Below are 15623 nucleotides of genomic sequence, written 5' to 3'. Positions count from 1 at the left end.
TTCCTTAGGAAGAACTTTTCAGGAAAATGACATAATGAATGTCAACTTATTTTTTAATTGGGTATGGATTGGTGAATTATTGACATTTAAAACTGGACCACCCTGTATATGTATTTGCAGTACATTACAAAGTGTAAACACTTCTTAAACAATTTGGACACAGTAAATGTTGTTAAGTCTACTTTACATTGTACATAATTTGTATTTGGATGAGATAACTTTAGAATTGCACCTGGCAATAATAGATATCTCTTGCAAAACATTAGAGAAGCAGAAATAGGATCAAAGGTCGACTACGTGGTAATTCCAGAAAAATACTTATTATTGATTAACATGATTTAAAAGAAAGCAGAAAGTAAACAATCATTTAGATAGAGAATATAGTGTTCTGAACATATGCGACAATGAATAGCATCTTAGTATTATCTTTTATGTTGTTAACGCAAATTCCTTTAAGTTCACGGGGAATTGCACGAAACCATGTGGATTTTAACTTAGTTAGCAAAGTACAGCTTCCCGAGGATGCTTTCCTGACTATTGTAAGTACATTCAGTGTTCAAAACATTGATTGTTTTATTTTTTTATCAGGATGAATACTTGAGTAAATACCAGTACCCCTTTGAGTCCCATAACGTTACTACGGAAGATGGTTTCATACTTTCTGTGCATAGAATACCACAAACCAGTGCTACCAACCACTCTGTGGTACTATTCGTCCCTCCTCTTTTGTGCTCCTCATTCGATTGGGTCAATCAAGGCCCTAATAAGTCTCTCGCCCTTGTTTTGTACGATTTAGGTTAGTCTACAGTCACACATAATTTTTAAACATAAACCATTTAAATCTTTTCTTAGGCTATGACATTTGGATGACCAATTCTCGTGGAACCAGATATTCAATGAATCACCTTTATTTGGACAGTTCCCAACAAGAGTTTTGGAATTTCAGTTTTCACGAAAGAGGCTACTATGACCTATCGGCAAGTATCGATTATATCTTAAATTATACAGGAGTTTCCAAAGTGACAGTGGTTACTTTTTCTGAAAGTACTTCCTCTTCCATGGCACTATTATCAACCAGCCCTGTAGGGTACATGGAGGGTGTCACAAGTGTCATACCAGTATTTCTTGCTCAGTATCTCAGTGAGTTACAGGTTGGGGCCCTAATTTTTGATATAGCCTGGTTGTAATGTAAAAAATGTAGGCTGTATCAAGCTTTATCAATTTCTATGGATCGCCCTATAATGACTGGTTGCCACAGTTTCTGGTTGGTTTATGCTCCATTCAAGGAGTTGACATTATTTGTAAAGACTTCATGGGCTTATTACTGGGATTTGATCCAGACCAATTGGATTTGGTAAGAATGTTTAAATTTTGTTTTCATTGACTACATATTTGGTTTTAGGACTATCTGTTGATATTGTTATCTGACAAGCCGGCTGGAGTTTCTGCTAAACAATTAATACATTACGGTCAGGAAATTCTTTCAGGTGGGAGCAACATACAAAAATACTGGATTCTAGCGAACAAAGTTATTTTTTCGTGTAGGTTCTTTCAGACAATACGATTATGGAACATTAGAGAACACAGCTTATTACGGCACCCCTGAACCTCCTAATTACGAACTGAGCAACATCACTGCTCCTCTGGCAGCTTATTATGGAAAAAATGATTGTTTTGCTGCTGTTGATGTAAGTTGATTTGACACTTCTGAATACATTACTCATCAATTGTTATAGAACTTATAATAGTTACATATTGTAGGATATTGAGAAGCTTTTAAGTAAACTGCCAAATGTGGTAGAAGCAAATCTAATACAGTACGAGAAATTCAGCCATTTAGACTTTGTTGGAGCCAAAGATGTCAAAAGTTTGTTATATGACAGAGTCATAGAAGTGATTGAAAAATATACTAAATAAACGTAAAATATAGTTTATAGTAATTGAACCTAGTGGTTGACAGAAAATGTAGCCCCAAATTTACATTTTTTTCAAATAGTGATACACTGACTGCGTGAGAGAAAGAGAAGTTTTTATCCAGATTCTTCTTAAAAAGAGGTCTAGTAAATAAAAAAAAGCTGTAAACAGAATTGAAAACCCCGAAATGTTTGTGGTCCCTTCCCTTTGTACCAAAAAAAGCAGTTTTACCTAAAATAGTACTACCAGTAAAATTTTACATTAGCTATTCTACAAAATCATACCATTCGAACAAATATGTTTTGATAGCATTCTTAATTACACATATTTACCAATCAACGCAAATTATACTTTCTTCAGGACTTTCTTACTAAAAATAGTACTTTGCTGGGGTCCGTTTCTACATAGATAAACAAGTATAATGATACTATCACAATCTGCTAATCATCTACAGGGTCTGACTTAATAAAACTGCTGGTTTATTGGTTTATGCAGTAACATTTGGTAAACCATAACAATTGCTGTTTCCACAGTTAATTTTTTAAATCAAATAATGAATTAAACTGTACGTTTCGTACCATTTTTACAACTAAATTAAAGGATATAAGCCTACTTCGGTCCTGCTATTGAACTTATTCCGTTAAACTTGTTGTGGTAAACAAGTTATTCCACTTCAATCAAAAGGCAGCGAACACTCAGATACTACTGAATCGAACAAAGGTCAGGCCGGTTTAATACATTCTCAAGTGATAATAAGTGAAATTTTAATTTACTTAACAACAAAAACAAATATGGATATTAAAAAAGTGCTAGTGGCCGATGCGGTTGATAATGCTTGTGTCGATTTATTGAAGAAATACAATATTGAGGTGGACTGCAAGTACAAGTTGAGTAAAGAGCAACTAATTGAAGAAATTGTGGTATGTATAGAAGAAATACAACTGAAAGGTGTTGATTGATGTTGTTACTTTATTGTATCGCAGAATTATGATGCTATAATTGTGCGTTCAGACACTAAGGTCACTGCCGATGTTATACAAGCAGGAAAAAGATTAAAGGCCATCGGAAGAGCAGGAGCTGGGGTCGATAACATTGATGTAAATGCCGCTACTGCTGCTAATGTAGTCGTTCTGAAGTAAGTAAGGTTTCTCTCATGTTTTACCTACAATCACTGTTACAAGGAAAATATACAGGATGGTCCAGTTTTAAGTGTCAATAATTCACCATTCGATAGCCAATCAAAAAATAAGTTGACTTGCATTATGTAATTTTTCTGAAAAACGTTTCCTAAGAAACCTACATTCCTTCAAATTTCAATTTAAAAAATCGTTTTATAGTGTAAAACTGAACATTCAAGAATTGTTAGAGTCCAAATTTGTACCGAATAGTCTAAAAACTTGCTATTTACTACTAGGAATAGTCTTATAATTTGTTTTCTCAAACTGCCATCCTGGTCGAGTGTCTGAAACTGGATTTCAAGAACTAAAAACAGTCCGGAAATCAAGACAAAGATTGTATTGGGCATGAAACTCATTTTTTACTTCTAAAGATAATCTAAAAGTTGACTTTTAAAGCTAGAACTGACTTTACTAGGACTAAATAGAGTCTAAAAGTCTATTTTCAGCACTTCAATTGGTGTACAACTCAATTTTCTGGACTGGAACAAGTCTATAGAAGTAAATTAAATTTTCGGACTATTTCATTTCTAAAAATTAGTTCTCAAGACTAATATCGTAGCATTTGATACCAACATTTTTTACTTTTATTACTGAAGAAACTTGACTTTTGGAAAAAGTCTTAAACTCGATTTTTCATTCTTAAAAAGCACTAAAAACAGTCTGAATTTCTTAAAGATGCTACAATTTATTGCACCTATGATGAGTGTAGAAGTCAATTTAATACTGAAGAAGCTTGAAATAACATTTTCAAAACTGTGGACAGTGTACAAATTGGCTTTTAGACCTGATAAGTCAAAAACTTTGTAAAGATAGTCTTGAAGCTCGATTTGAAGCACTGAAAACAGCCTTAAAATACTAAAAACAGTCTAGTTTATTAAGATATACCCGAATTTTTAACACTGAGGTGTCTAGTAGTCGATTTAATAGTGACAAGGCTTGGAATGCTATTTTAAGTCTATGAAGAATGTAGAAATTGTTTTTTAAGTTTGCTATGTCAATAACTTGGTGAAGATAGTCTTGAAACTCGATTTTCCAAGCTGAAAGCAGTTTTGAAGCACTAAAAATAGTCCAGAATTCGAAGAAAATGAAAAGCAAAGTAAAAAGCACGAAAAGTTCGTTTTCAAGACAATTTTCATGAATCTAATGTCAATGTCCTCTATCTAAGACTATTTTCAAAACTAAAATATTGAAATTTGTCTTAAAATTATGATAACTTACTTCAAATGCAAATTTTAAGCTTCTGATGTTACTTTTCATTGGTTCATAGTCACTTTTTGGTGTTCAAGTCAATTTTTAAGGTTTAAATGTATGAATGTGTAGTCAAGATTCTAGAAAAAGTAGTTTTTATGTCTACAAGTACAAATCAATTTTCAATATTAAAGTCTCTCAATTTGCATGAAAACTGGTTACAAACACAATTTTTAAGCTTCTGAAATCAATTTTTATCTTTTCTCAGTCAATTTTCAAAACTAGTCTTTCAGTTTGCCTAGAAACTATGAAAACTAGCTACAATTAAATTTTTTAAGCTTCTTAAGTGAATTTTCTGTTTCCAAGACAATTTTTAAGTTGGGTTGGGTTAGTTTTGGGTCTTTGAAAGTAATAACTGAATTATATCGTAAAGGAAGTTTCAAATCAGAATTTTATAGGAGATAATTTATTTTTCATCGTAAACAATGAAATTAAAAAAAAACACGTAATTTTTGAAAAATATCTAGAGACGTAGAAGGCAAAAACATTAAAACCATCTTCCTGTATCTAGGCTACTGGAGAATTTTGGCAAACGTCATTCATAATGAGTATTAATTTCATAATGAGTGTTCCAAATTTGATCAAAATTGCTCCAACGGTTTGACAGTTATGACAAAAAACTTTTTTAAACAGAAATTTGAAGGACTGTATTTTCCTTAATTAATGACATAATGCCTGTCAACTTATTTTTTAATTGGCTATGGATTGGTGAATTATTGACATTTAAAACTGGACCACCCTGTATAGTAGAATTTATTTTTTTCTAAAATCAAACCGCTTTTAACAATTCTTCCTCATTTTTTGTTTTATCCTTGAAGATTCATAATCATAAAACGTAAATGATATTTATATTTAGAATCGATTTCCGGATATCTTATTATTATACTGTTTTGGAATTAAGGTGCTTTACTTTGTTATTTAATATTTTCGTGATACTCTGGCCTAGTAGAACCTAAATAATTATTCAGATTATGATTAATTGAACTTTGACTTAAAAAGTCATTAAAAAAACAAAACACCATAGAATCCAACCTACCATAACAATTTAAAAATGAAATTCTGTACTAACAAATTTACTGTACTTGCTTATAAAAAAAGAGTGTTTGTGGCTGATCTAATCTATCCTACAGTCTCTTTTACTTAAAGACCTAAGACAGTTTCAATCAGTGTGATAATCAAAATTAATACTAATATTATATCTTAGTACGCCTGGTGGTAACTCAATAAGTGCCTGTGAGTTAACATGCGCTCTAATCACAAACCTGGCCAGAAACGTTACAGCGGCTGCAGCTTCCTTAAAAGCAGGAAGATGGGACAGAAAACTCTATTCGGGACACGAATTGAGCGGAAAAACGTTGGCCATCATCGGATTAGGCAGAATTGGCAAAGAAGTAGCTTTGAGAATGCAGGCATGGGGAATGACCGTACGTTGTTAACATATGTTGTTAATAAACAAAATATAAGTACATAATTCACAGACTATCGGTTTTGACCCTATAATCAGCGCTGAAGAGGCCAAACAATTTAATGTAGAGTACCTCGAACTGGAGGAGATATGGCCTAGAGCAGACTACATCACTGTACACACTCCGTTGATTCCAGCCACAAGAAGTATAAGCTCACAAATTTAAAAAACATCTAACCCACCTTTTTGCTTTTTAGACTTGATCAACACTGTAGTGTTAGATAAATGTAAAACAGGAGTTAGAATCATCAACGTAGCTAGAGGAGGTATCATCAACGAATCGGACTTGTTAAGCGCACTTAAGTCTGGTAAGTGCGGAGGGGCAGGGATTGACGTTTACGAACAAGAACCGCCCACTAATCCTGTGACCTTGGAGCTGATTGGTCATGCTAAAGTTGTGGCCACGCCTCATTTGGGTGCCAGCACTGGAGAGGCTCAAGTTAGGGTGGCTGTGGAAGTTTCTGAACAAATAATCGCCCTTACCGGAACCACAATGGATTACACTTCGACTGCTGGTGTCATAAACCGAAATGTTTTAAATAAGTAACTTATACTGTTACAAATTGAAAAATCAATAATAGAAACTACATGAGAATTAAAAGTTGTGTATTTGTTAGTTATTATACTACGTTATCACATCCTCTTTACTTATTATTGCTTGTTGTAATTCCTTTAATACCTATTTCATAAAATACTGTCATCTAGCTATACTAAACTAATTCACAAACACAGCTATCAGCATTAATCAATAATCACAACCGTTTCATTCGATGACTTTGATGAAGCAATTTTCAATTAACTCACACTAGGAAAAACAAGTTGTTAGTGTGAACACTAAGCAGTGTACGCGCAGAAGCAGTAAATATTATGTGTTTCTTAAGGTTCTAGTTATAAATGCGCAAAAATACTGTTTCTATATTGTCAATACGCTGGTTTTTGTACGAAGAGTATTATAGGAGTTGGGACGGTTTTATAAAAACTTCTCTTATAGGATAATGTGGATTCAAATCTACAGGATTGTTATATTATACAGGGTGAATGAACAAAACGTTTGTAGTTTGTGATTGATCAAAAGACCACTCAGTCTGAGCTCCTGAAAATAAATATTTCTATATCCAAAACTGGTTGAGCGTGCCTTTGCTTCTTGCATGCTAAAATAAAGTTATTGTGGATATAACTGTGTTGTTCCTTTGTTAGCCCACTGTGAAATAATCTAATTTACATTTAAAACATTTCTAACAGGCAGTTACACACTTTTTGTACTATTTATGTAAATACAAAGCACAACATAATCAAAGTGTGCTCATGAACGCCTGATATTAAAAACTGATAAAGCAGTGCCATGAAAAGTACGGATGATTAATGAGCAGAAAAGATAATAAAGTGTCAAACATTTGTTCCAGGTAGTATAGAGACTCGCCATAATCCCGATCAACCCATTTGTTCAACAGACCCAGAAGCAAAATGGATTGCCATTTGTCGTAATAATGAAACCTTAATTGTTATTCACCCTGTATGTAATTACTCGTCACCTAGGAATTCTGGCAAGCTTAGAATATTAGCCAAACTATAATACTATAGTTTCAATAAATTAAATTACAACTTAACGTGTATAGGTTAAATAATTATTTAGTAATGACTAGAGTCCGGATTAAAAAGCACTAAAATCGTGCAAAAAAGCGCTTAATAAGCAAAATTATTTTCCTCAAAAAAGCATAAAAATCTGTAAAAAAGCACAAAACTCTTCCAGAGATAGCAAATATTTTTACTTTTTTTGAGTTCTAGAAATTGTTTAAAGCTTTTAAACTGCTTTAGAAGAATACGAACGATTTTAGACTCTTTTCAACTACTTAAAGAGCATTTGGAAGGTTTTTGGACAGTTTAAAGAGCATATTGAAGGTTCTGGAATGCTTTAGAGGCATTTGGAACTTCTTAGACGGTTCCAGAATTTTTTTGAAGCTTTGTTATCTTTTGGGAGCATCTGGACTAGTTGAAGAGCATTCTAGATTGTTCTGAAAGGCTTCCGACTGTTTTAGAAGCATTTTGGTGTTTCTGCAGTGTTTTGAAATCTTTTTAGACTACTTTAGGAGCATCGAAGGGCTGGACTGCTTTTAAGGCATTTGAAACCTTGTAGACGGTTCTAGAAACTTTTAAAATGTTTTAAAAGCTAAGATTTTAGACTGGCTTGAAGTTTTTAAAAGCTTCTAGACTAGTTGAAGGCAATTTGGAAGCCTTTAAAGCGTTCTAAAAGCTTTTGGAAACTTCTAGACTGTTTTGGAAGACTTTCGACTTCTTGAGAAACATTTTGGAGTTTCTGTCCTGTTTGTTTTTGTTTGTAATTCTAACTGTTTTCTACTTTGATGCATATTTTACCGAAAATTAGTTCAAAACTTTAACACCCTGTAGCTTGGTTATTTTTGGGAGTTCAGGGTGGTTCAACCACTCAAAAGAATCGTCTTGAACTGCTCTTTTCAGTGGTCTAGAGCAAAAAATTGTGTACAGAGCAAAAATAATGATCCACTAACAATTTTGTGCACATCCTGTAACTGTATTGAAGTTCAAACGTTAGGTAGTTTGGTTTAGTGGTCCATTACGAACAATTTTGCACTCTTGTAGTTTTTATGTAAATCTAACCGTTTTCGAAATATGTACTAAAAACCACCTTAAATCAGACGGCGGTCAGTATAGTAGGCCAGAAAAACCTTCATTTTGACAAAATTTCGATGCATTTTCACAAAAAATCGCGAATAACTTGATTATTTGAAACGTACCGTATAGACACATTAAATGATCGAAAGTGGCTAATGATTAGAGCTATCACGTGACGTTGAGCGGGTACCGCTAACTTGCCACGTTTGGCCGCTAGAGGGCGTCAGACTTGATTACTTTTTTTCGGACATTTTTTTAAATATTTCGAAAACGGTTTGAGTTAGCAGTGTGAAATTTTTCCCTCAAAGCCCCCTATAAAACAATATCTTTCATTAAATATAACATTTTACCATACAACGCACCGGTCGACCATGAAAAGTAAAAACTAGAGTTTTGACATTTTTAAATATAAATTTGTTGGAAAATTTTTAAATTTTGAAAACTGTCTTTAACTGCCTTAGTTAGTTTAGGTTAATGGTAGAAATGTGACGTAAACTGTCATTTGTCAAAATATAATTTTTAAGGGTGCCATGTCTTGAAAACCGTTAAAAATGCCCTAATTTCAAAGTCAGTGACCAGATTCGTGTTCTCCATGCCATAATTTGTTAAAATAGCCTTTTTAGACTACTTTAGGAGCATTTAGAAAGCGTTTACAGTTTAAAGAGCACTGAAGGTTCTGGACTGTTTTTAAGGCATTTAAAACCTTGTAGACCAGTCTAGAAATTTTAGGAAGCTGTTGTTTTCGTCTCTCAGAAGCCTTCAATATCTCAATATAGCTATTGCAATTGTAAATTAGCTTATTCAACTTAAAACCATACAAAAAATAGCAGCAAATAAGCCGCAGTAAAAAAAAAACTAAATTAAGCACAAAAAGAAGAAGCAAAAAAACAATTCAAAAATCTGTCAAATAACGTGGTTTTGCGTAAATCGTTCACATTAGAAAGGTTGGTTGCTTTTATTATTAACAAAAAGCAAAATTCCTAGAAATTCGGACTCTAGTAATGACACTCGAGCAAAAGTCAAATTAGAAAATAAATAAATAGAATAAGTTGATCATCATCAACACCTCAGTTTTATACAGAAATAAATTAAATTTTGAGTTCAGTATACTTTTACAAAGTTTTGCAAGAACGCCCTGAACATTTTTTGAATTTGTTCAAAATATTGTTGTAATACCTTATTAATTTTGAGTTCATTTTTGAGTAAACATTCGTTAGTTCATAAGGGTCCAAAGATAAGTTGTACGCCTCCACAAATCGCTAAAATTATACATTTAGTTGTTTCTATGAGGGAATGTGTGAGTTTCTTACCTGACTGTCTGCAAATCTACAAAACTTAAACCTCAACTCCTCCCTGAAATCCACTACACAAGTGTAAGTGTTATTTCGACTGTCCTGACATTTGCACCATTGATTAGTGCTGCATTCCTATGTTAAACAAAAAAATTATAAGTTACAAACACAAAGGGTGAAAAAAGTTAACTTACAGAGACAAAAGGGTCATAAGAGGCGCGACAACTTTTATCGACAGTTTTCTCATTTGCCTCTCCCCAATACTCCATAAAAACAAACTTAAAACCAATCTTGTTTCGTTTGTTTAACAGTTGTTTCTTGAAACTTTTCCCATCCATAAAATGTGGTGGTTTAATTCCGGCTAAGTCTGCAACATTCTTAACAATTTTAGCTGATTAACAGGAAAATTTTCGGGTAATACCTAAAATTGTGGGAGCCATATCGACCGAAGATACAGGAAAAGACTCCAAAATTTTTTTGCCCACCCCTGGACCGCTTATTAGTAAAGGCACACGAGTGTCGGCTTCATAAGGCTGTCGTTTGTCCCAAGGTTGACCAAACTGACCTTAAATTCATCAAATTTTACACTGGTTTTAGTTAATTACCAAACCAACCAATGTGGAATCCATTGTCGGAGCTGATAATAAAGTAAGTTTTGTGAAACAATTTCATTTTTCTCAATTGTAAAACTATTCGCTCCACCAGGTCATCAACGGCTAAAAGTGTCTGCAGTCTTCTTCGATGGATTTGGTCCAAAATTGTAACGTTGGTTGGAAGTTTTTTGGGATGCATTTTTAAAAGCCAATGTTTCTGAAAATTTATTTAAAATAGTTTTCAGTGTATTTTAACCTCTGAAAAGATTCAAACGGTACTTTTCAGTAGTTCAAGCCAACATGATTTATAGGAATGTTATGTCAGAGAGGACTTATTGGATTATATGAGAGAGAAACAATAAGAAAGTCTCTAACAAAAGCAAATAATAACATAATTGTAACATCAAAAATCCATGTGAAATATAGTAATCAAAAAGCGTAGTTTTGACAGTGTTGCCCTAGTCAAAGTAAACTTGGAGCTTTAAAAAGATCACAATTTCGAACAAACAGTGTGCGGTTTCTAATTTATTATTTTGCCTTTTTGGTTTTACAGTTTAAGGAAACACTTAAAAAAGATCCAAAAGATTTAGTTTACTTTATAGCAGATCAAAATTGTTTAATTTGTTCTGCCTCACTCAAATATTTACGACAGAAATTGCGTTCTAATTGTGGTATCATCTAATTTATTTATATTGCTAGTCGCTATTTTCAGATGGCCAAACACTCTTCAGATCAAGTGTTTGTAATGCGAATGAATGTTTGTTAGTTAGTCTTCTTTATTTCTAATTATGGTCACAATACATTTCCTGTAACTACAAAAAACATACATGAAAACACAAAAAGAAACAGCGTCATTTTAAGATGAGCGTACACCTAATAGTCTCTTACATAATCCCTGATACAATATGGCTCTAAATTAATTAACATCTGTTTTACCTTTCTTTTAAAAAGTTTCTCATTTCTTTCTAATTTTAAATCATTTTGTAATGTATTAAAAAGCTTCAAACAGGCATAATATGGATTTTTTTCGGTTATAGTTAATCTGTGTATTGGATAATTTACATTTACGCTTCGAGTGTTATAACTATGATGTACCTCCATATCAAACATACTTTTGTTTTTGAAAAAGAAAACTATACATTCATAAATATATAGTCCCCACACCGTCAGAATGCCATTAGCTTTGAAAACCCCCCTGCAGCTCTCCCTGTATCCCATTTTCTTGACTATTCTAAGTGCTCGTTTTTGTAAAACAAAATTTTTTTCCATTAAGGTATTAGAACCCCAAAATATTATCCCATACTTGAGCACAGATTCAAAGTTTGCGTAATATAGGATTTTTAATGTTCTTTCATTCATGTATTTCGCAGTGACTCGTATGCCATAGCAAACTGAACTAAGCTTTTTGTTTAACTCTAAAATATGATTTGACCAGTTTAGGAATTCATCCAAGTGAATTCCAAGAAATTTGGTATGTTCTATGAGCTCTGTATTTGATTGTCCAAAAGTTAGTGTTCCAGGTTTTTCAATTTTGAATTGTTTTGTTCTAAAGAGTAGAACCTTTCTTTTATTATTATTAAGTAATAATCTGTTACTTTTAAACCAATCTTGTGCTCTGCAAAATAAGTTTTCTCCCGATAGTGCTAGGCTTTCTACATTTCTTCCCCCTGTTTGTAGTACATATCAAGAAAACTTCGAATAAGTGTTCAATATAACAATTTTAGAGACCCAAACTGCATATTATGTACTCAACACAATACATAACCACTCAGTTCACTCTATTCACTCATTTCAATAATTATTCAGGTATTTAAAAATAGAAAATTAGCTTACATTATGAGGTGTATGATTGAAAGAAGGATTTCTAACTGCCTCAACTCCTGCAAACCGATGGGAGTAACGTTTGGGAGGTATAAAGGGTGCATGGCTAGCTGGAGGTGCCACCATCATAAAAAACGGGGAGTTCTCCATAAATCCTTGGTTCAAAAAGGCCAAACTGTAGTTAGCCTATAACAATATATCAATTCGTACATTTTTAATTCCTGTTAAAGTTACAAGAACAGCATGAAAGTAAATCTCTTACCAGTAAATCAGTCAAATATAGATTTTTCAAAGGTAAATTGGTCCCGTTCACTGATAAGGTGTAGTTGTAGTATTTTGAGTTGCCTTTAAGTCCAACCCACCAGTCGTAGCCTTTAGGAACATGAGCCGTTCCTCCAGCATACTTAGAGCCATACTAAAAATGATAAATACATTCCAGCTACAAGACATTTAGAAATAAAAAACAATTATAAACCTGGTTCAAATATTTTCCAGCATAAAACGTCGTGTAATTTAGACGATTTTTCAAAATAGCTGCTATAGAATGAGGCTCAAAGTGTTTCTGCCAATAGGGACTAGAACAATTTCCAGAAAGGGAATTGTTGAACACTCCTAGATTGTGAGGATACCTGCCGGTCAATATAGAGCTTCTGCTTGGACAACAGATTGGCGTATTAACAAACTAGAAATTTTGAATTATCAGTTTTAATTACAAACTGAAAAATCAAGGTGACCAACTTACCGAATGCACGAAAAACTTTCCTTTGTCTCCCACCAAATTCAAGGACTTTTTCATGGCAATCTGTAAAATTTCACGCTAATATTATTACTATATAAACTTTAAAAGGAATGCAAACCATGTGGGTATATGGAAACAACATAACAACTGCATAATAAGATATGTTTAAGTTCAAAAGTTAAGAACATAAAATACGTTTCTATGACATTTTGTTCAGATTTAGCTCATTCCATAATATTTAAAAAGAAATGATTCATTTTATGATACTTGTTACACTGAACACTTAAGGAGAGTAAAACTGTAATTATGTCCAAGTATGCAAAAAACTCAAAAAAGTTTTGGATGTCAAAGAAATATATATTAACCTTGATAAAAAAAAACGTATAAAAAGAACCGTTTTCTAAATCTAAGAATTAAACTAGTCTGCTGAATTAATTAAATAAATAATTATAGAAATAACTTATTGATTTCATTTGGATAAAATATTAGATAATACACCATGCAGTTATACAACATCTGTAAGTTTCTGATGGTTATTAATGGTAAACTGATGTTCCGCTAATTGCAAAACTGCGTAAGTTATGTAAATAGGTATCTCCAGTAGTAATAACCTTTTACTGTAATAGCTTAAAGCTTTCAAACTGTACATAGACCAGGGACATTAATTATTTACTTTTTTGACTACAAATACTAAATAAATTCAGGGAAAAAAAATTGTTTCTCTATCAATGATGAGAGGACAGTTTTACATAAATTTATCAGTTGGTATTAAGGTTTTTCAGCTCAGACAGAATTTTTGGGAGGGACTTGTATTAGGTAATTTTTGTCAAATTTACAACAAATTTTCAGTTTATCTAAATGTTGAATTCACGCGTGTGCCATAAATAAACCTTAAAGTAGATACTTTACTGAGACACATCTAATCTAAAGAATAATGGATTTATTGTACCTACATGCAGCAGACCTACACCTAAAAGCATGTCACAACTAAAAACATTATTCTTCCTGACTAATGGTGGACAACATCATATGACCTATAGGTTTACACTCCTATATTTTCAATAAAAATATAAAGAATACATACAAAAATTGACATTAAAAATATATGAAGTGTTTAATAGTGCTGCCTGCACATAGTTGGATATGGTGTGTACTTGACTAATGTACCTACAATAAAGTTTTATACTCTATGAATAAAACAGATAATTCTCAGAAAACGTCAATAAAACAATTGAGCTTGAAACACAAAGGATAAACTTAAATTTAGCATTGTTTAAGTGCTTAAAATACTCAAAAATAGATCTTAATTGCATGTGGTGCATGGTTACATGCAAAGTTAATTTGACAAAGTAATTGTATATTGTATGTTCTATTGTTATAGCTTTACCTACAGCTATTGTGCCTAGTAAACAGATCCCAATTTAGATGATTTATTTCTCAGTTAATAGTAATACAGTTTCTTTTACTCTTATTACTCATTATCAAATCATAATATAATGTCCCTGGTAAAGGCCTTAAAGAGTTAATTAAACCTCCCTTAAGTTTTGGTTTGTCAGACCAGATCCTTATGAAAGTTTTAATTGGCTGTTCACCTCCTTTCTTTTTTAGTTAAAATTGTATTGCTCCTTATTGGGAAGTTTCAAGTTCAAATCTTGGCAATGAATTTGGTTTTCAATTTGTTTATAATTCAGTCCAACTGCATTATTTGTTTTTAGATTAATGCAGTTTTTTTATCTAGAGTTTCACCAATGGATGCAAAACTCAGGTACCTACAGTAACAAGCAACAAAATTTTACAGACACTTCATTAGTTAGGTGTTATGTTATTACAAATTGATTAAATACTAGATCTGGAGTAAGGTAATGAAATACTGAAAAAAAAAACAATACTTACCAAACCATTCAGCATAATATCTTGATCATCTGTCAAAATATACACAAAATTCGGTGGGGCCCGATCGCTGCGTGGTTTAGCAAAACACAAAAGCAGGTCCAGCAAAAAGAAAAAAACACACTTTTTCATGTTTCTTCACTTGTAATTTATTCGGTCACGACACACATCTATACTAAGCAACTTAATTATTAACTAACAGGAAAAAAACCTAAATTTGAGAGGGTACTAACTCAATCCCCTGACATTCCTGAGCTATTCGGACGCCCAAAGCAAAAATGCCGATGCTCTTAACGAGGGCCCTACAAGAGAAAAAATCAATCTTATCTAACCTCACTTTCGATGTGCTGCAGCTGAAAATTACGCACCATTTAAATTCATCATAGTACAAGCCTCTCAAAAACTGCACGAGTCCGCCTTGCTTTGCCATTTCAGGTTTGGTCGATCGGCCGCTTGCTTACAATAGCAAACTCGGGAAAATCCGGATTAATTAACGCTGACCCAGTAAAGCGTGGAAATTATTTCCCGTGCGAGGCGGTGTAAACAATGCAAGTATTTTAAATTCTAATTAGAATTCAAGGGTATTCAAATTGAACTATTAAAAATCCTTCAAAATGTAAATAATCAAATTTCAATTTGATTCTTTGATTGACAGTTGACATTTGTCAAAGTGGCAGCACTTCCAAGTTATCTCTTTTGACGTAGTTTGGCATCAGTGTTTACTAGAGTGTTTACGATATCTGTCTCATTTTAACTCATTCCGATAAAACAAGATAGCCTATGTTACTAGTTACTACAGCTTAAAACTCGTTAATACTTCCGCCAAAATATGCC

The 15623-nt window shown here is 32.8% G+C and overlaps 3 protein-coding genes across 7 annotated transcripts in view; 2 read left to right on the top strand and 1 right to left on the bottom strand.

Moving 5' to 3' along the window:
* LOC145727254 (N-acetylglucosamine-6-sulfatase-like) overlaps positions 1-15444 on the bottom strand; it is a 34509-nt gene extending 19065 nt beyond the window's left edge. For 3 of the 5 annotated variants that reach the window (XM_081976769.1, XM_081976770.1, XM_081976771.1), the window contains exons 1-10: positions 15158-15444; positions 14793-15091; positions 12903-12962; positions 12636-12842; positions 12423-12575; positions 12173-12346; positions 10361-10556; positions 10168-10311; positions 9941-10113; positions 9765-9881 (exon numbers count right to left, since the gene is read on the bottom strand). In XM_081976769.1, coding sequence (XP_081832895.1) covers positions 9765-9881; positions 9941-10113; positions 10168-10311; positions 10361-10556; positions 12173-12346; positions 12423-12575; positions 12636-12842; positions 12903-12962; positions 14793-14921 — 1353 coding nt within the window. In that variant the 5' untranslated portion in view covers positions 14922-15091; positions 15158-15444. Of the gene's footprint in view, positions 1-6394; positions 9714-9764; positions 9882-9940; positions 10114-10167; positions 10312-10360; positions 10557-12172; positions 12347-12422; positions 12576-12635; positions 12843-12902; positions 12963-14792; positions 15092-15157 lie in introns of those variants that run through there. The other 2 variants (XM_081976768.1, XM_081976767.1) reach the window with 2 other exon arrangements.
* Positions 351-1925, top strand: LOC145727259 (lipase 3-like). The gene is made up of 7 exons (XM_081976777.1): positions 351-539; positions 589-796; positions 853-1151; positions 1202-1354; positions 1403-1487; positions 1546-1688; positions 1762-1925. Exons 1-7 carry the CDS (start codon positions 405-407, stop codon positions 1915-1917), a joined length of 1179 nt encoding a protein of 392 aa, XP_081832903.1. The 5' UTR covers positions 351-404; the 3' UTR covers positions 1918-1925.
* On the top strand, positions 2609-6406 carry LOC145727260 (D-3-phosphoglycerate dehydrogenase). The gene is made up of 5 exons (XM_081976778.1): positions 2609-2834; positions 2898-3049; positions 5545-5764; positions 5819-5951; positions 6003-6406. The coding sequence occupies exons 1-5, from the start codon at positions 2706-2708 to the stop codon at positions 6350-6352; spliced, it is 984 nt and encodes a 327-aa protein (XP_081832904.1). The 5' UTR covers positions 2609-2705; the 3' UTR covers positions 6353-6406.
* Positions 15445-15623: the final 179 nt, after the last annotated feature.

This window comes from Ips typographus, linkage group LG3 (genome assembly GCF_016097725.1).
Source record: "Ips typographus isolate SLU linkage group LG3, UJ_Ityp_2.0, whole genome shotgun sequence".
NCBI lineage: Eukaryota > Metazoa > Arthropoda > Insecta > Coleoptera > Curculionidae > Ips > Ips typographus.
This window is presented reverse-complemented; position numbering and strand designations above follow the sequence as displayed.